The sequence below is a fragment of the Polypterus senegalus genome, chromosome 3 (assembly GCF_016835505.1).
Source record: "Polypterus senegalus isolate Bchr_013 chromosome 3, ASM1683550v1, whole genome shotgun sequence".
Classification (NCBI taxonomy): Eukaryota; Metazoa; Chordata; class Cladistia; order Polypteriformes; family Polypteridae; genus Polypterus; species Polypterus senegalus.
In genome coordinates this window covers 234,169,437-234,190,794 of record NC_053156.1, presented here as the reverse complement: position 1 = coordinate 234,190,794, position 21,358 = coordinate 234,169,437, and the positions used below count along the sequence as shown (strand labels likewise).

General features: G+C 35.0%; 1 protein-coding gene across 7 annotated transcripts in view; it reads left to right on the top strand.

Annotated features, from left to right (window-relative positions):
* The window catches only part of dnmt3ab (DNA (cytosine-5-)-methyltransferase 3 alpha b), a 592,789-nt gene that overhangs the window by 241,988 nt on the left and 329,443 nt on the right, over positions 1–21,358 (top strand). The window contains exon 1 of one of the 7 annotated variants that reach the window (XM_039748777.1): positions 18,329–18,445. The exons of the other annotated variants lie outside the window; for them this stretch is intronic. Within the exon in view, the coding sequence (XP_039604711.1) occupies positions 18,401–18,445 (45 nt within the window). The 5' untranslated portion in view covers positions 18,329–18,400. Of the gene's footprint in view, positions 1–18,328; positions 18,446–21,358 lie in introns of those variants that run through there. 7 annotated transcript variants of the gene reach the window in all.

Sequence of the window (21,358 nt, the reverse complement as noted above, 5' to 3'; positions counted from 1 at the left end):
TTACAACATTGTTATTGTAGCCCCATGTAGTAGAACACATAAGCGGAGAAAATTAAACTGGCTGTTATTTGTTCCCATCTACATATCATTAAAAACCATTCAGTATTTTTTGCAGTTTAAAATAAACTCTTTTAGGTTTAATGTTGTATTCTGTAGGTTCACAATATATTTTTTACACATCACTGTGAGAGTTGCAGATCTTAGGGTGGAGTGGTGGCTCTGTGGCTAAAGGATCTGGGCTGGTATGGATGCTGGTTTGATCTTGGCAGTGACAGAAGGAATGCTACTTATCTGGCCACTTGAGAAAGGCCCTTAACCTATAATTGCTACAGGGGAGCTGTTCTAATAGCTGACCCTGTGCTCTGACACCTAAACACTCTGGTGAGTAAGATGGGATATGTGAAAAATGAAAATTCCTAATACAAGAAATTGTACATGGAAATTAAAAGATTAAACAAAAAGATTAATGACACTGCTTTTATATTATTAATGTGCTGGCAATATTTTCTGTCATTTTCGTGCTTTATGTTAGATCTAGTTTTCTGTTTTGTTTATTGCAGTCCTTGCAGTCTTCCTGTTTATCCTGTGTTTGTTAGTCAGTCTAGGCCTGCTAGTAAACCCTCTGTATTTTTGTGGATCTTCATGCTGCAACATGGAGCCTTACACTTATGCAGGATGCATTGATACTACACTACATGTGTCAAAATTCTGAAATTTATTAGATTAAGATTGCTTGACCTGGCAAAGAATGTAAACTTAGTGTATAGCATTTTTACAGTCTGGTATAATCCAGTGTTTATGATGCAAACACAGTAAAGCCAGTTTCTGGAAGGTTTTCCAGCTGTGATAATAGCCCAAAAGTGAATTCCATAGAAAGCTGCATTGCTTATTAATCTCCCCTTCATGTTAAAGCAGAAAGAGTAATCTTGATTGATTGGCTTTAAAATATATAATTTTATTCCTGTTGGAAATCAAGAGTCATTATGATCCGGCAGTGTGATGAAAGGAACGAAAATTTCACTGTTTATAAAAATGATAGCAAGCACATTATTTTATGTGATGCAAAAAATGCAGTATTTTAGGGTAGGTAACTGAAATCAAACATTTCTTGGCTGACATTTGTCTCCAGGGAACAGATTCTGATTCATTTTTGGAGTATAGGATTTAAAGGATGGGTTTGAATCTCCTCTGTTCTGCCAGTGCTAGACTTGGCATATCAGTCAGATTTATAAATTCTTGGAAAATTATGTTTAGTGTTTCTTCTTCCCTGCAGTGGTAAGCTGAACATGATTAGAACAAGCACCTTTGCCTGTATGATTAAAGCTTAAACTAGTGCAGAGAATTCCTCGATGGTCAAATAATCAAGAACACTTGAAAAAGAACGCAATCTGCCAAGTTGCAGCACAAGAGGATGTTTTCAACTATGAAATCATACTTTCCTTTGTGCTCTGAACACTGCCCTCAAATAACCTTGAGTTACTAAGCATTCACTTTTCTCAAGGCCTTTTTTGTTAAAACGTGCCTGCTGATTTAGAGCTGCCTCAATTTGTGTCTGATAATAATTAGACCATATAAACTCAGCAGGTCATGCGGTGTAGCAGGATGTTGCTTTTCCTAAGGCACATTCAGAGGTACAGCAACAGTGGTTAGTTTATTTGATGTACAAAGATGTATTATAGTAGTAAATTACATAATCCTTTACTTAATGATAAGTATTATACTGAAGTAGATACAATTTTTAGAGTTAATTCATTTTTATAAAATTAATAAAATTAAATGATGCTCCAATATCCAAGATCAACATTTATAAAATATATATTTTATTATGTTGGAATGGTTATAACTGTGCATTTCTCATATTTTTATATGAGCACAGGACGAAAAGAATTTTTATAAGGACAATGCCAATAAAAGATAGAAAGCTTTAATATTGACATTAAAGAAATACATCAATTATCCATCACTCAATTAACCGTCAGTTTCCGTTAACAGCACCTACTTATTACTATACTGTTACTGCTGCGCTGTATGCTGTGAGTTATGCACATTGGATCAACTCTTCCTTGTGCTAGTGCGTTGTGTTCTTCCCCAGAACCATGTGTCATGCCGCATTTTGTAATCACAGTGTCAGTTCCTTAAATTTTAATAGCTTTTTGTTGCTTTTCTCTTTTGTTATAATTCATCTGTTATGCATTGTTATAGCCAATAAATGTTTATGTGTAGTGTTGGAATTGTCACAAAAAACTGAAATTACTAAATGTTTACGAAATGGCGAAACTGCTTCAAGTATTTCTTCAATTTACTGAGTAGGAAAAATAATAGTGAACGATATAAAGCATGGTGGTGACAAAATTAAAAAAAAACCTGTTGGAGATGGAAACCATTGACAGTAATGTTATTCTGTATCAATGTTAATGTTCTTCTGCTTTGTAATTTTCTTTTTAAATCCTGTTATAATATGTTTTGTTAATATATTGTGACATGCATTAGCTTGTGATGTGCTGTGTGGGAGCAAAAAGGGTGGAATAAATGCTGTAAGTGATGGGACTGGATGTAGGGCTTCTGTTCTGTAAGCAGCGGACATGCCTGTTAGGAGATGAGTGACAAGAGAAGTTAGAAGAAAAAGGAAGGTACAGAGGAAGTAAGTTTTGAGTAGGGAGTTAGGAGACAATAAGCAGGAGTGTTTTCAGTATAGAAAAAAAAGAATGTAAGTGGCAGGAGATAATTGGTATTGAAAGCTTTCTTTTATTGTTTTGGTGATAGGCTCTGTAAACCATATAAAGGAGTATAAGACAGGGCACTGTTTGTTACAGAACGAAGACTCCAAGTAAAAGTAGAAAACTAAAGTACATCTGCATTGCATTTACTTATTACACTTATCATTACAATATTACATGAATGAGTTAAGTTTGTTAATATAGTTTTGTTTTGTAAATAAATATGCCTATTTGTTAAACTAATCTACTGTATATCATTTTTAAAGTAGCTGTTGTGTTATTCGTCTTTTCTCTTATCCATCACGGCCTCGGTCCCAACCCCTGATGGATAATGAAGGGTTTACTGTACCTTACTTTACCTAAGTGTTAGAACCAATCAAAATGAGTGTAGAGGGATATCCATGGCCATCCTTTCAGAGTTCTTAGTCTGAAATAATAAGAGCAACACACCAGCTAAGATGATCAAAATACAACAGCAGAAAAAGCGAAAGAGCAACATTTTCAAATGCTCAAAGAATGAGGGCTCTTGTCTGGTCACAGTGCTCCAGTCAGACACCAGAAAAAGTTAATGCACTATGGACACAACCAGCTGCTGGCAAAAGGGTAGCTCTCATGGGAGTAAGAAACCATGAAAATGTCAGTGTCCATATCAGCAAAGTTATTCAGATTAACAACCCAACAAATTGTATTTTCTTTGGTCCTTCATTTTTTGACAGGTTTACTAGGAAGAATAAGTAGTAGTTAATTTACTGTATAACAGTAATAATAATTAACAAATAAAGAAAATGAATTACTGGTATTATGAAAGTTACCCTTCTAAATTAACGAGAGGTCAGCAGTTGTCACTAATATATAAATATATAATGTCTATTAAAAATATTCACCCCCTTGGAGGCTTTCAGTTTTTATTATTATATGATGTTGAATCACAGTGGATTTAATTTGGCTTTTTTGATATGTCAAATTAGGGCAGGATGGTGGTGCAGTGGTAGCACTGTAGCCTTACTGTAAGGAAGCCTGGTTTCATGTTCCAGGTCCTCCCTGCTTGGAGTTTGCACATTCTCCCTGTGTCTGTGTGGGTTTCCTCTGGGTGCTCCGGTTTCTTCCCACAGTCTGAAGACAGGCAGATTAGGTGAATTGGCGATCCTAAATTGGCCCTGGTGTGTCCATGGGGTGGATGTGTGTGTACTCCCTACGATGGACTGGCACAATGTCCAGGGTTTGCTCCTGCCTTGTGCTGTATGCTATGCTGGCTAAATCAAGCGGACCCCCCACAACCCTGTTCAGGACAAAGCTAAAACTCAAAATAAATGATTACATAAATATTCATCAAGTTATTATATAGTAAATGCATCTTTGTTGTTCAAGAATGCCTTATCTTTGTCTGCACAGATCTTTATCAGCTTTCCCCATCTGGATGCTGCAATCTTTTTTACCATTCTTCTTTGAATAATTGCTAAAGCTCTGTCAGGTTGCATGGCGATCATGTGTGAGCAGCCTTTATCAAGTACAAGCACAGATTCTCTTTGTTGCTGGAAGACAACTTCTCCCAAAGGACAAGTTCCTTGCATACTGCATCAAGTTTTCTTCCAGATTTTCTCTGTACTCGCTGCATTCTGTGAACGATAGGGGGCGCTCTCGCTCCCTTGAACCCCTGTCCACGACTCCAGACACCAGGTAAAAGTCCTCAAGTTGACTTTATTTTGTCGCCACAGTGTACAAAGCACACTCTCCACCACAATACTCATATAAATCACAATAATTATCAATAAACCAATCCTCCAGCTCCCAGACGCGTTGCCACCCTTCCACCCAGCTCAGCTCATTGTCTGTGAGTTCCCATAGTCTTTTTATACTCCCTGACCCGGAGGTGTTTCTGCCCAACAGTCCACAAGTCCTTATTCCTTCCGGGTCAGGGTAAATAGTCCTTTTCTTCAACCCGGAAGTCCGTCGCTCTTCCTATGACGAAGCCCTCGGTCCTCCCTGCAGCTCCCTCCTGTAGCCCCCACGACATCCAGCAGGGCTTTTCATAAAAACTCCATTGTCCATGATGCCCTGCTGGTCTTCTGGGGACCTCCATGCTGCAAGGAGGGCTCCACCTGGCGGCTTGGGGGTATTGGCCGGGATAAATGGCCGGCCATCCTTCACAATTCATTTTACCCTCTAATATTACAAGCCTTTCAGGGCCTGCTGCAGAAAAAAATACCTGATGATGGCCAGAAAGCTCAATTTTGGACTCATCAGAACATAAAACCTTCTTCCATCTGACTTTGGTTAGAAGACCTTCAGGTGCTTTTTAGCAAAGTCTAGCCAAGATGACATGTAGTTTTTTTTTTTTTTTTTAAACAGTGACTATCTTTTTGCATTTGCCCTATAAAGCTACGACATTTGTTGTATGCAGTTTTTCCAGTCTTAGCTTCATAACCCCTTCAGAGTCACCATAGGTATCTTAGATGCCTCATTCACTGGTTTTCTTCTTGCATAATCACCTATGTCATTTTTGTGGACAGACCAATCTAAGAAGACTTACAGTTGTGTCATATTCTTACAATTTTTTAATGAGTGATTTAACTGGACTCAATGGGATATTTGGTAACATGAAGATTTTCTTCTGTCCATCCCTTGATTTTTACTCCTCAATCACTTTTACAGTTGCTTGCAGTGTACTTTTGTCTTCATTGTGTAGGTTAGGCTATGATATTGACTCACCACAAGTTAGGCCTTCCAGGTAAGGTATATTTATATAATTCCAGTCCCTTAATTACAGACAGGTGATGTCCATTGAAGTAAGTATTTATGAAATGCCTCATATAAAACTAATTCTAGAATGCAAAATTAATGTGAATGCAAATATATATATATATATATATATATATATATATATATATATATATATATATATATATATATATTGATTTAAGGATCAGTTAAAGACATTGAAGCATTTATATATGTAGAGTTGTTCCTGTTTTTTCACCTATCTAACCATTTACTGAACTCATTTAATTCTGTTCTGGATCACGGGGAGCATCCTGGCAGCACTGGATACAAGATAGGAAAAATCACTTATTGGTCCAAAGCTGGGTACACTCAAGTATTCAGAGCGCACCCTTCTGTATATCTCTTCTCTTCTCTTATGACCATTTGGATAAACACAGCTCCATCTCCATCATTAGATTTGTTGATGACATCACCATCATAGGCTTGATGACTGACAATGATGGGATGACCTACTTGCTGACTCATCTCAAGAGCAGATCATATACTTCAGAAAGTCAGAATATCAGAAAGGCTGACCAAATCAGCATTTTAGAAACATTCCTGTTGAGAATGTGAGCAACTTTATATGTATTTCTTGATTATCATCAGTAACTACTTATTGGAAATTACACATTTCAACTATTGTCAAGATGTCTCACAATCACCTATTCTTAATCAGACGTCTGAGGACAGCTCGTATTTTTCTATCTGTTCTTACAAACTTCTATGGATGGGCACTGGAGGAGTTTATCCTGACTGGCTCCATCACATTCTGGTATAATCAGCTAGGTTTAAGACTTTAAAGTACTGCAGAGGGTGGTAAAGGTGGCATAAAATATTATTGTCTCCCAGCTGCCTTATGCTCAGTCATTTACAACACTCCCTGCCTTAGAAATGCAAACAGCATGATTAAAGACTTTAGCCATCCTGAAGAGTCACTTTTCTCACTCCTTCCTTTTGGCAATAATACAGGAACACTGGCAATCACACCAGTAGATTCAGGGAAAGTTTTTATCAACACAATTCAAGCTTAATGAAGAGCCACTCATAATAACAAATATTGTCACATAACAAACACTGCATATGAGTAGCATTACAGTTGTTATACCCTAGTTTGTAGTGTTTTCGTGTATGCATTTTATACTGCACTGCAAGTTCTTCAGTTTACTGATGATCTGGGTAAGATTTAGCTTCACATAAGGATTAGTAAATATTTTTTACTGAATTGAATAGATTAAATCAGGAATGTTACAGCAATATGCCTAAAGCAAGTAAAGTAGTAAAAATTGATTTTGTAATGTTTACATATAGCACAGATGTGCAGAATCAATTTCAAACTTTGAAAAATCTAACTTTTTTAGGAATACCTATTGCCTGTAAAGATTAACTGTTTTCCTATAATTGATTTGAAAATTTCCTCATTTTTTTTGTTTTTATCCAGACCAGATAGGATTTCACTAGTTGTTGCATCAGTGAGCCATGACACTTGTCTATACATGATAAAATAAACAATATATGAATGTAAAAACCACAATCATTTATAGGTTTCCAAACTGAAGAAAACAGAAGCTGGGGGCACATCTAAGAAGGACATCAAAAAAGAGATCTTCTTCTGTAAAGGTTATAGAAGTACTGCGATAATGGTTGACTAACATTTCATTTTGAACAGTTAGATTTTCCCTGAGATAGAGACAGTGCCTTGGGATGGTAGAATCCATTAATGGCTAGCGTTTGAAGAACTGCAGTATTTGTACTCTCACCTAGTGAGCCAGGAAAAGAAAGACAGATTTTCATTTGAAACTTGTGGTGAGACAGCAGATATATATGGTATATCCCCATGAAGCACAGGGGTGACTATTTTAGGTTGATTTGTTTTTATGTATTACCCAGTATAGCTATATGTCCCTAAGCTCAATATTCACAAGTACCTAATAAACTCTTCTGAAATACAGTAGAAAACTTGTATAGATGTTATTAATTATCAATTGCCTATTTTGTTAATGCAAATTCAGCAGCAATTTTCAAATTCAGTGGCTCTCATTTCATTAGTGACTTCATATATTGAGACATCAAAAAATTCAGTCTGATAATTTTACATATCAAAATTGGCTTCACCTGTAAATGGGTCTCAGATATTTATTGTGATATTTAAACATTCATTTGTTTTTTCTTCAGTTGTGGCAGACTTGGGCAATTTTTAGGGAAACTAATGTGTGTTTAACTCTTAGTAATTGAGAAGTCGCCTTTAACCTTTCATAACAGAGATAAATCTTTAGATACTGTTGTTACCACATCTTCATGAATAGTATGGGCATCATTTTCTAAAACAACGGATACAGTACTGTATGTACTAAAAAAGATAAAAATATTTGTCTTGCTTAAATATTAGGAAAAGCATAATTAAAAAAAATGTTAAAATATCATTCAGAACTTGTGTCATCTGTAGCATATCTGATCGTATAAAATTTTAAGATTGTACAAAGACTGGACAGTCGCCATTAGGCCATATTTACTGACAGAATTTAGTTAGGTGATTTGAATTTGATGCCGCATTTTCCACGTTTTTAAAAAATTAATTACATTAATTAACCCATTTATTTATTTTGCAGCTAGTGTATATCATTTGGGCAGGTGATTAAACTTTTTAAGAACCTAATTTGCCTGTTTTTGCCTGTTTTTGACATAATTTGCGCTTGTGGGAACTTCTGAACACTATGGCTTAAACACAACCAAGAATGGGGTTCTTTTTTGGTATTGCTGGTTTAAGAACAAATAATCTTGAAGCTGTTTGCTCATATATAAAAAGAAAATTTGGTTTGCCACTCTCTGATCAGCATACACTTTGTTAATAAAGCTCTGTGATTTTTTTTTTTTTTACAGTTTGGAAAACAATCACTACAGTAATGTCCTTCAGAATAGCCATATAATATGTAATGTGAATTACTGTGTGCAATTTAAAATGTATTCTTTTATGTAAATTTATACTGTATCAGCTAGTACATCTCTCAAACAACCAACTGTAAAATTATTTGAACCATACATTTTTGTTGCACTGTACTTATTCATTAAGATAGTATCCATTTGTTACAATTTTTCCAAAGTGAATGAATTGTTATCATCAGCACCACAGGTTTAACATCATAACCCTCTCCTACTACAGTGGTTAATAGGAGTTCATCTGATTCTAACACATATTCATACATTTTTTCACAGATTTTTTAAATTTTATTTATTTGTTTCCCTGGGACTGTTTATATTGTGACTACAAGGACTTATTCTAACATTAAACCCTCAAACCATCATTATTTATCTATACTAATTAAAGGCAAAGCCCTGACTCACTGACTCACTGACTCACTCATCACTAATTCTCCAACTTCCTGTGTAGGCAGAAGGCTGACACAGATAGTCAATATAACAACTGAGTTATATTTTCAAATGTCTAATGATAATTTTTACTGAATAACTGACATTCAAATGTCAATGCAAATTGTTTTCACTTACACACAAAGTATACCTCAATCAAGTACTGTCCCAGGAATGAAAGGTAAACAGGAATGAAAAGGAGAGAGTGAAATGAGTGAAATATTGTGGCAGATTCCGCTCTTCAAGCACTTCCTACATTTATGTAAGCATAAATGAATGTCCACCTTCTCCACTACTTTTCAGTATCGCAATAGAAAAAATCATGAAATAAAATAAGATGTAGGAAATCACAACAGTTTTTTTTTTTTGCATCGCTAAATAAATTACAGTGTTAAAAATACATTACCTATGCAGAACACTAATTAAATAAGAGCTTAAATAATACTGTGACAGTTAGGCAAACATCTTTTTATGTTGTTTACAGATCATAGTTTGGGACAACTCAAAATGTCATTTTCTTTTTCTGTGTAAAATAGTAGTTTTAAACGATAAATATACATGAACGTACAGAGCTATCCGAGAAATGTGCTTGCTTTTTAAAGCAAACCAATAAGGTAGGTTGTTAAAAAGATGGTACCTTGCTCGCCATGTTTCCCACATGAAGGGAAAGGTTTTGTGAAAAGAACAACTGCTTATGTCTGTAACTAACAAAATGAAACACTAGTTATTCATTATGGAATTAATATGCTCTATACTTAAACATTTGTAGTAAAATAGCTCTTATTATGGATAAAACTTACAGCTGAATACATTGTTGTAAAGACCAAGAAATCAATGTGAGAGGAAGTACAGTGTCATTAAATTTAACTTAAGTTAAATGTGTTCAGTTCACAGTATAGTTTTTTTACTTAGAATGTTATAAAAAAAGTTTACATTTTGAGAAAAATAATAAGTTAAATATATTCTTGATTTTTTTTTATTGAATTAGAATTAAATAATCAATAAAAAGGGTAAAAACCCATTTTTATTAAAGTAATGATTGTTTTGCATATAGTTAGCTATTTTGTGTTATTATTTTTCACACATGCAAGGTTTATTTTTTACAGTGTAGTTTGAACCTTTTAATTTTACTGCTGTTAAATTATTAGTGAATATACAGTACACTAGAGAAGTAATTGCAGATTCTGTTATTAGGTCTCACTAATTTTAAGAGAGATCTTTTCTTATACCCTGAAGGTATTTGTTTCCTTCATTAAGGTAACAGAAGTTAGTTTGCATCAAGATAAGAAGGTTAGTGTGTAGAAATGAATTAATTATGTTACTGTTTTAATGAAATTTAATTTATGATAAAATCGTTTATGATTGTTAAGACAGATCACCAACAGAAATACACTAAAAAATTAAATCAGGAAGAATTTGAAACGGTTTATTGAAAGAATAATCTCTGGGGTAAGACAGTTTCCCAAGTACATGTTTTCAGGCAAGTATCAGATATTTCAAGAGCATTTTAGCCTCAGAAAACATGCCTGTTTTATTGTATTATTTATTTTACAGTAGATGCATTATATAATTATTTTTGTTTTTATCTATGTTACCTTTAGCTTATGTAGTGGAATTCTATAGTTTTAGAAAATGCAGTTCTTCTGTTCAGTACAATAAAATTCTCAGATATATTTCAACATCCATGAGAGAAATTCTGTTAAGAGCTTTTAACTAGCATTAGTAAAAGTTACTTCAAAATATTTTAATAAAAAATGTTCAGTATGTTTAACTACTCTTGCTTTATACAAAACATACAGCAGAGCACACAAATGGAAGTCTTTAGAGGATCCAGATGACACATGACAGGTAAAAGTCATTTAAGTTATAAGTCATTGTGAACAAAAATGTGGCAGACATACTCTCAATCTGCTTAACAGCATAAAAATACAAACAGCACAGTCAAAAAATTCTGAATTGTTCTGCTATTCTATTAACATATACAACAACAAATTGTACTATATTTCCAAGTGAAAATACTGTGACATCATTTTGGTTAATTTAATAATGATTTGATGATCAGTAGGCTGTTATGAACCTCCAACATATAACTTAAATGGCTTTAAAGGAGGGTAAAGGTTGTAGGAGGGAGCTGTTTCAAAAAATAATCAATGGGCTCTGCATCTATGGATTCAACCAACCGCAGATTGAAAATATGCTAAAAACAATAAAATCCAGAGGGTTCCAAAAAGAGAAATGTTTGCCATGTGACAAGCACCGTGCTGAATCCTCACAACTGAAATAATGCGTAGGCATACTCTGCAGGATGCCAGGAGGACTGGCAGAGAGACAGGGTTAGACAAATGCGCCACCCCTCCTCTCTCAGCCCTTGAGGCTCAGTAATGATCCTGTCACTGTTTCACCTATATAAACCTTGTTAGGTTGTGCGTGATGTATATTTTGTCATCAGTCCTGGCATGGGGATGCTTGTATCAGTGACCGTGTACCTACAGAATTTTATATATATTGAAATTGTTTTTTTAATGCAAAATCCATTTTAAATAAGGGACTTGAGTCTCCTCAGATTTTGCCATCCACGGGGAATCCTGGAACCATTCCCCACATATACCAAGAGAAATCTTGTATATCAAAACAAATTTTCTTCTATAAAACGTTTTCTTTAAAAAAAACATGCATTTGTAAACTGACACAATCACCAACTACTTTTCAATGTGGCATATGTACAGTGTAAGAATATACTGTATATATATAATACTTTATTATAATGAACTACAAAAAGGAACGTTTGGAAGAATCTGGATTTTCTGAAGAAAACCCATATGGTGGACTGGGAGAATGTAGCACTCTCCCTAGATACTGCCTGTATAAGATTAATTATTCGACTCCTGTTTCAAAGTGGTTTTCCTTTGAATTATTTAAAAGTAAATTCTATTGTACTGGCTTAAATTTTAATTCATAATTACATAGAAAAATACAGATGCATCATGTTAGACTGGAATATCTATTAGAGCAGTAAATAACCATTAACCTCATAATGAGCTCTATTAATGGCAATGTACCAGATATTACCATCAATGATTATTTAACAGAATAACAGAAGTGTAATAGTTTGATGTAATTTATTTACTTAAGATTTAATTCACTTTAGTCCTTTTGGACTATGTTTGCCCACTCCTGCTTAATGGCATCCCTATCCAAGCTTCTGGATAATTGTAGAAGATTACCCTTTTAAAGCTGGATGTGTACAGAAGATCAATACATATACACAACAATTTGTTTTCTTTTTTTATGGATAAAAGATTTCCCTTCATAATATTAAGGTATTGATCTCTTCATGAAAAATTCATGGTCTGTTTATGTTTTTTGCCATTTATAAGAAATATATTCCATCTTGAACCATACTATATATGGCTTCCTGTAGATAGTAACAGCAACAGTTACATTGTCTGCAGCAGCTGATCCTTTATGTCTCTGCCTTACAGTATAATCTTTCTTTTAAGAGATATTTTTAAAATGTGTAAATCTGAAACAATTTGTTGGAAAAGCTAGCTTTAAATCAAGAAGACATTTAAAAATCCCAGGTGATTTCTAAAATATAATTCTAAGAAAATTTTGTCTCCCTGAATCTCAGTTTAATTTCTTCTTTGGTGTTACTTACCCTAAGGGGCTTGACCAATTTGGTCCATGACATAGACACAGTAAGAGCACTGTTTAATGTGTAAAATACCATAAAGGGAAAAAACTATCATGCTGAGTCACCTATTGAGTTGTAAGCAAGGGGATATTGCCCTCTCAACTGAGTCTTTAATTACTAAGAGCAAGACTGAGAGAGCATATGAATTGCAGGCTGGTCTTTGGGGACTGAATTTACCTTTTTTAATCTTAACTGTGTCAGATATTTCAGTGCAACAAAATTCAAAACGGCAAAGTAGATGTATTCTTCTCTAATATTTGAGAAATATCAGTGAACATTTTTTATTCGATTTTTAGTGTTTCCAGTGCAAAAGTCTCTTTCATTGTAGTTCATATAGGTTTTCACAGTATGACAAGATAGAAAAGTATTGATATGAAACATGCAGTTTGCAAGCAGTATTTCCACAAACCTGCAAATGCAAATGTTCACTTCATAAGGCACCAACACTAAGGTTAGTGAGTAGTTTATGTACTGAACATTTTCAGTCTTAATCCGGAATCAGAAGAGATGATTGAATTCAGTCTCTGCAATTTAAATAGATTTAATTGCTATGAACTGGCTAAATGTTGTTCTATTGTGGTATAATGAATTTGAAACACTTTTGGTCATAAGATTGTGATTTCTACTTTTAGTAGGCAAATATAACAACAGGAATAAATATCAGAATAAATGATAGCATTAAAAATCACAGTATTATATAGCATTATATGGAACTACTTAAACAAATCACAATATTATCATGTCATTACCAAGGTATTGCAATAATATTGTATCGTGGTGTTCCATCCAATTCCATACAAGTTTGCTTAATTCAACAACATTGGTTGAAAGGCAAGGAACCAAACCTGGTTAAGATACCGTCCATCATGGGCTTCATGATTAAAGCACAATATGCAAACATTTAACAGACCAATTTAATCCTGACCTTCAGCATAACACATTCATCTTTCAGATATGATAGAAAAATGGAGGAAATTCCATTCTGACAAGGGATGTCTTGTATTGCCTTTAAATTTTCATAATACAATTTGGACTTTCCCTCACTGCCTCAGACATATGAGTTAAGGAATCAATGTTTTTTAACTTGGGTTAAGAAAAAAATGAAACCAATGGCACTATACAGTTTCTATAGATTTATCAGTTCATTCTTTTGTGGTAGAGCTGTAACATAGTTGCTCTCCCCAGTCTTTCTAAAATGCATGCAATAATTAATTGATTGATTGATTTGATTAATTAAGTCAATTAATTAATGTATGTATGTATGAGTGTTTGTTTATGAGAGCCCATTAGACTTATTAATCCAATTTGGACAAAGTTATTGGTACCCATCCATGAAAAATTAAAATCCACAACTGTATCTGAAATTACTTGAAACTGACAAAAGTAATTGGCACCCATCATTATTTATTCCGTATTTAACAAAAATCAGGCTTTGTTTTAGAGTTTTGATTCAACAGAATATTTCAGAAAAAATATTAACAGAAATTAAAATGGCATGGACAAAATTGACAAGACCCTTATCTTAATATTTTATTGTATAACCTTCAGAGGCAATGACTGCAAACAAGTGATTCCTGTAGTTCTCAAAGAGACTTTTATACCTGTCAACGGATACTTTGGCCCACTCATCCTGAGCAAATGGCAGCATCAGGTTTTAAGGATGCCTTCTCCAGACTGCTTGTTCCAGTTCTTTCCATAGATGTTCAAGAGGATTCAATTCAGGGCTCATAGAAGGCCACTTCAGAATAGTCCAATAATTTTTTTCTTGGAAATTCTTGGGTGCTTTTAGCTATGTGTTTTGGGTCATTTTCCTGATGGAGAATATATAACCTGTGACTGAGACAGAGCTTTCTGACACAGTACATTTCACTTTAGAATGTCTTGATATTCTTGAGATTTCATTATTTCCTGTATAAACTCAAGACACTCCATGCTAGACGCAGCAAAGCAGCTCTAAAACCTAACCAAGCTTCCTCCATGTTTCACAGAAGGCCAGGTGTTCTTTTCTTTGAAAGCTTCAGTTTTTCACCTGTGCACATAGATCTGATGTGACCTCCCAAACAGCTCAAGTTTTATCTGAAAGGATAATCTCTGAGAAGCATCATGGTTTGTCAATATTGTCCTCCTGGGACTTTCTCCATTGAGTCCACTGTCACTCAAAAGCAATGGATGGTGCAGTTGGACACTGATGGACCTTGATCTTGAGATTCAGCTTGTATCTCTTTGGAAGTTGTTTTTGGCTTTTGTCTACCATTCTCACTATTCTTCTGCCCACTCTGGAGTCAGTTTTCATCTGGGCGGCTCCAGGGAGGTTAGCAACAGTCCTATGGACCTTACACTTCTTAATACTATTTGCTGCTGTTGTCACAGACACATAGGGATTGCCTTATAGCCTTTGCCTTTAACATGCTAGTCAAAATTACTTGCTAGTAATTTTCTTTCTGATCTTGTCAAGTATCTCTCTCCTTTGCTTCCTTTGGTCCAGGTTCCGTGTGGGACACACGTCAATACTAAACAATAGAGTGACAACTTTCCCCCATTTAAATAGGTTGAATGACTGACTGCATGATTAGAGATGTGTGATAGTAATTAAAAAAAAAAACAGATAGTTGAAAAATCACTCTAATCCAATTACTTATGATCTTTTCAATGGGAAATAACAAATGTGTCCAAACCATTTTAATAATAATAATAATTTTTTATACAAAGGCACCTTTCTAAGCACTCAATGACACCAAACAAACAATAAATAAAAAGCACATTATAAACAGAACTAAAAGTATCAGAAAATACAGAAAATATGAGAAGTTAAAAACAAACTACGCCATTGAAATGTTAGAGAAAAAGCCATTTTGAACAGATGGGCTTTAAGTTTACATTTGAAAGCTGAGAATGGTTCAGTATTTCTAAGCTCAGTAGGTAATGAGTTCCAGAGCTTGGGAGCAGAACGGCTAAATGTTTTGTTCCCAGTGGTAGTTTGACAGGTGAGAGGGATGGTCAGGTGGATGGAGGAAGAGGATCTAAGGCAGGGGTCTTCAACCTTTTTTTCCCCCCAAGAGCTACTTTTACGAAGTGAAAATGGCCGAGAGCTACTCCTGTTTTCTAACATTTGTTCTCATAGCTTATTTCAACCCAAACAAACTGAATAAGCTTGTTTTGCTTGAATATGTACAAAATGTTGGTATCCACAACTCAAATTTTGCATTAAAAATGACAAAAAATATTTAGTTCACCTGCAAGTGCATTTTGTATCTATATGCATTTTCTAGTGTATCTCACACTATTGAATTAAAACATGAATGCTGTCAAAACAAAACAATGTAATTACAAATACACAGATATTACTTATTAATTTGTAATTTTGTTACATGTCTCTGTTTCACTTCACAAGAGTATTCACATGTCCAGTTGCACGTGTGATGTGTTTTTTAGTTAGTGAGGTCACTGGCACTGCATGGTGTCAACAAGAGAAGTGTATGGTGGAGTGTAGCCGCTTAGGTTCACTCTTATGGAATCAGTTAAATGTTCATCTGTCAGTCTTGTTCTGAACTTTGATTTCATGACATCCATGTCAGAAAAGGCAGACTCACAGAGGTATGTAGACCCAAAAAAAGCAGACATTTTCAGAGCTGCTTGGTGAAGATTCTTATAAGTTAGCTGGCTCTACGAAGCTCCAGAAATCCTCAGAATGCCGTTGAGACTTTAACTGCACATTATTTTGAATGTTTCCTAATATATAATATATAAAATCCAATTGCTGTCTGTCTGTCTGTCCGTTTTTCACGAGAGAACTGCTAAACGGATTTAGATCAGGTTTTTTTCTATAATTTGCTTGAACATTCTGGTTGATTTTGCAACTTCTCTTATTTTGCTATGTGTGATAGTTCACTTGCGGTACCTATTTATTTGCGCAAATCCGTGAACCATACAATGGGCCGAGGGGAGGGGCCTTCCTCACTCACTCGCCAGCTTTGGGGCATGTTCCTTAACTCCGGTTAGCTAGCAAACCAGAGAACAATTGAAATCAACTTTGTTTGATATTTAAAATAAAGTGTTACTTAGGTCTTGATGAGTTTGAGTCTGGATATTCTCTTAAGCGTATGCCACACTGGAAAGACAGATTGCAATTCAGATTGTGGATCGTGATTTTGTGTTAAAAGGATTGTGATATGATTTTTTGGAAAGATCGTCCACCCCTAATTTGACTAATCAAGTTTTCAAATTTATGTAGGATTCATTAACCCTTTGGTGAGCTACTTGGAAAGGGGTTGCGAGCTACCGGTAGCTTGCAAGTGACGTGTTGGAGACTCCTGATCCAAGGTTACAGGAGGGAATGGCAACATCAAGAAGGTCAGACATGTATGGGGGGTGAAGTTTATTAATGGCCTTAAATGTTAATAGAAGAATTTTAAAATCAATTTCAAACTTAATAGGGAGCCAATGAAGCTGCTGCAAGACTGGAGTAAGGTGAATAGACGGGGTTCGAATAATGATGCGGGCAGCAGAATTCTGGACCAGCTGAAGCTAATGGAGAAATTTATTAGAGAGACCAAAGAGGAGCGAATTACAATAGTCCAGACGAGAAGTAAGAAGACTGTGAACTAGGATGGAAGTGTTATTGGGAGTGAGGGAGGGGCAGATGCGATTAATATTACGTAGGTGAAAGTAGGCAGACTGGGTAATGTTATTAATGTGAGATTGAAAAGATAGAGTACTATCATGGATGACACCCAGACTCTTGACCTGAGGTGAAGGGGAAACAAAGGAGTTATCAATAACAAGTGAAAGATTATCGGCTTTGGATAATGGTGATTTTGTCCCAATGAGGAGAACCTCAGTTTTGTTGCTGTTTAATTTAAGAAAATTTTAAGAAAACCAAGATTTAATTTCAGCAATGTAGTCAATAAGCGAAGATGGTGGAAAAGAAGAGGTGAGTTTACTAGCAAGGCATAGCTGGATGTCATCAACATAACAGTGAAAATTAATGTTATATTTACGGAAGATATTGCCAAGGGAAATATGTGTATAGAATAAGCAATACGTTATCTCTTTTTAGACTTGCTTTGCTTTACTCAGTGGCATATCGGAGGCATACAGGTATACATAGGACAATTGTTTTCCATTTAATCACTTTTCAGGAGTCATACATCACTTTTTCAATGAGCTGAAAGTGTACAAACAAATTTGGTTATGCCCATATGTTGAGAAATGTTTGATAAGCTGGGGGTACATAGTAGTATAGCATTATTATGTTATTATTTTTGTGGACTGGCTAGTTTAGTTAGTTTTTTGTTACATTGTTTAAAATTGTTTTAAGGGTAAGTTTAAGAAATGCTCCTCTTAACTTGCCTTTCCATTCATCCAATGCATATAAAATACTTTGTTAATAAATAATGCTTTAAGATGTGTAACTGATTTAATAATAATTATCTGCATTTTAAGAGAAAGGATATGTGACAAAAATGATTTGCTTAAAAAATAGTTTAATGGTTCTGTATATCTGTGGTAATTCGCAAGGTTTTCATGCACTGTCTGTCTCAAAGGCATGTGACTATGCCTAGAATCTACTCTAAGCTTCACAAGCACTATCGTATAGTTTACCTCCCTCTGTCCCACAATCTTTTTCAGTTTTTCCATTACCACCACTGTCAGAAGTAGCTACATGCAGGCCTTTTGTTTCCACTTGACATTTTTAGTATAAACAGGAAACTCATGTCTCTCTAAAGAGAGTGTAAAAGAACACACAGGAAGTGCAGAGATGTCATATCAGAATGACAAGAGAGAAGGAAGGACTGTGTGAAAGAAAGGCAACGAAACAGTAACTTCACGGGACACGTGTAAATCACGTGTAAGGATTATCAAAATGAAAAAGCCATCTGATAAAGCGTCAAAAAACCTCTGTATTATGGTATGTTAATCAGGAAGCTGGATATTGCATTTGTTAACTCTCATCTTACCTATTGAGAGGTATAGCCATTTCTTCCATCTGTCTTATTTTGATCTAGTATGAGAAGTATATACTCATCCTTAAATTATGCCTCAGGCTTGCCATGGGAATGTGGGTTACCCATAACTGTTTTGGGACTGTTATGTTTACATGTAATTTGTTTTTAATGCATTTTAATTAGGGAGAAAAATAACATTCATAGACAAAATACTTAATGGAAATAGTTAAAATGTTAGGATACTTTACAATTACAGTTCTTTTGGTGCAAGTGGACATTTTTCATATTTGGAGCACAGAAAGTTTAAGCAACTTTTTCATGTTCACATAATGAGTCAGAGGCAGGGATTGAACCATTTGTGGTTTAAAGCCCAGTGGCCTAGCCACTATGCCAGGCAGTCTACAAGATGACACTGTCCAGAAATAGCTTTGCATTTTCTATCAGACTTTGCTGTTTACTTTTAAATCTCATCATCCTGCAATATGTTTTTTTTAAATCTATAGCTACATTACAAGTGTCAGCAAAGTCAAATAACTTTAAACATTTTTTATTTTCTGAATCTAAATGGATTTAATGTATAGTAGCTTATTTGTTAGCTGTCAACTGATTGCATGGATCTACATTTTGTAGATTTTGTAGCACAATGTTATATTTAAATTTAGTCTGATCTTAATATAATAATTATGCATTTTAGCCATTTTTGTTTTACTTATGTGGTGGTGCGACGAGGCATGCCACAAGATTAAGTCAATATTTTATCTATGATCTATTTATTGCTTTATTTTCATTTTGTAAATAGCTAAGAAAGTCACTTGCCTTGCCAGATAAGGAGGTGTGATGAGGTCCTTATAGGGATGTGGCTTTGCAGTGGCATGGGTATATGTGTGTGGGTTATGGTGTGCTATGTGGCCTTTATGTGCCTCCAGGCAAGTGAAGACAGCAGTATGTTGCAATACTGCCACTGCCAGAGAAAACCAGGCATTTAGTATGGTGCATAATAGTGAAAAGTCCAGGGGAAACAGCAGAAAGTACTTACTGGAGAGAAAGTGAAGGAGAGAGAAATAGCAAGATCAATTGAACTGTCTTCAGACATGCATACAAGTTATAAATGCATTTAGTGTAGAGTACCTGGAGGAGTGGATATGGACAGCAACATGACATTTTCTTTAATAGATTGGGAATAAAGGTGCTTCAGCAGGGATTGGGCACCACAATCTCCCTGGCATATAAAACCAAGGTTTGAACACTACTTAACTGTTTTTTGAACAGTTTAAGACAAGAGGAAGTACCACACATAGGACTGTTAGTGGTGTAGCTATTTGTTTTTGTGAATAGTTTGTGATACACTTGGTCCCGAACTACAAGATGCCCAGAGTGATGCCAGTTCAGACTACATGGGATATCATGGTTGGAGTGTCAGGTGGCAAACAATTCAGAATAAACCAAGAGGTTTTGAGTAAGGACATGGGTTGTTGGTGAAACATGATATAGAAGACTTTAGTAAACGTTTTAAAATGTCTTCTTCAAGCAGGCCAGAGATTTACTCTGCATGAAAGTTTGCTTTCTTTTCACATACAAATGAATACTTTTTTAATGAATACCATTTGTTATTAGAGTATTGTCCTTTTTATGAAGAGGGTGTGTGCCCAAGTGAGCCTGGAAAAGGTGTTCTCTGCAACATGCGTACCTTGACCATTACCACAAGAGATGATTTGTGTCAGATAATATCCTTAGTGCTCTGAATAAAATCAGTTCCTGGAAAGATATTTTTTTAATCAGTGGCTAGTTCCTGCTTCTTACTGAATGTCACTACTTAATTGAATAGCAGTGTGTTTCTTCACTTCCTGGATGTTTGCTTAAAAGAAAAATATTCTTTAGTATATCTTTCTGAAAGTTCTTTTTTAACTTTTGAATATAGTGTTGTCTGAATGTATCCTCAAAATGATCTGTTTCTGATGTACATAGTATCACTGCTTACTTCTTAGAGATCATTAACTCATTGTCTTTAATACCTGAGTCGGAATAGTAGGGCTTTATAAAAGATTGCTAGAACAGCAACATAAATAGTGCTTTACAAGTTTGTATGAATACTCCTGCCCACTAAGAGACACAGTAAAATGATCAATGGATTAACTAAAATTCACAGTGATACATTTTAATTTGAATCCATGATCTAAAATGCATTAGATTAAAACTACAGAAATTAGAAGTTGAAATTAAGACAGGAGGACAAGTAAAAAAAAATGGTAGCCTACCTCTAATTAAGTTTAGTGAGCTTTCAGTGAAAATTATGTTTCAAAACCTCTGGACACTCCTGTTCTGGGAAGTTTAGGGTCATCCTAAAGAAACATGGTGAATGATGTAAGATAAGACAAACTAAAGACAGTTGAGTAAGTGGACAGACCTTGATTTCACTCAGAAAGAAGGAGGAGCCCTCATGTCAAGTTGGAGATGAGGATGAAAATCTTTTTTGAACTATTGTCATGAACATCTTGTTGATGTTCTCAAAGTTATATTTAATTCTTAAATTCTGCACAAACCAGCATTAGAAGGCTGCTCTTTAATATATATTTTGTAGTGAGACAGTGATGTATCCTACTAATGTAAATCCCCTTAAAACTGGATTTACTCTAGATGCTTAATTATGAGAGTAGTGTTGACAAATCATCATACAGTTAGCCAGGTAGCCAACCACCTATCCATCCATTTCTTAACCCACTTCTTCAGGCTGGAATTTAAATCTTATCCTGGCAGCATGGATAGCAAAATGTGGTAAAACAAGTACCAGCTGTGAAAGGGACATAGCCCATCATAGGACTCACTTGCACACCCTCACTCAATCATATAGGACCAATTCAGTAACATATCTTAGGGAA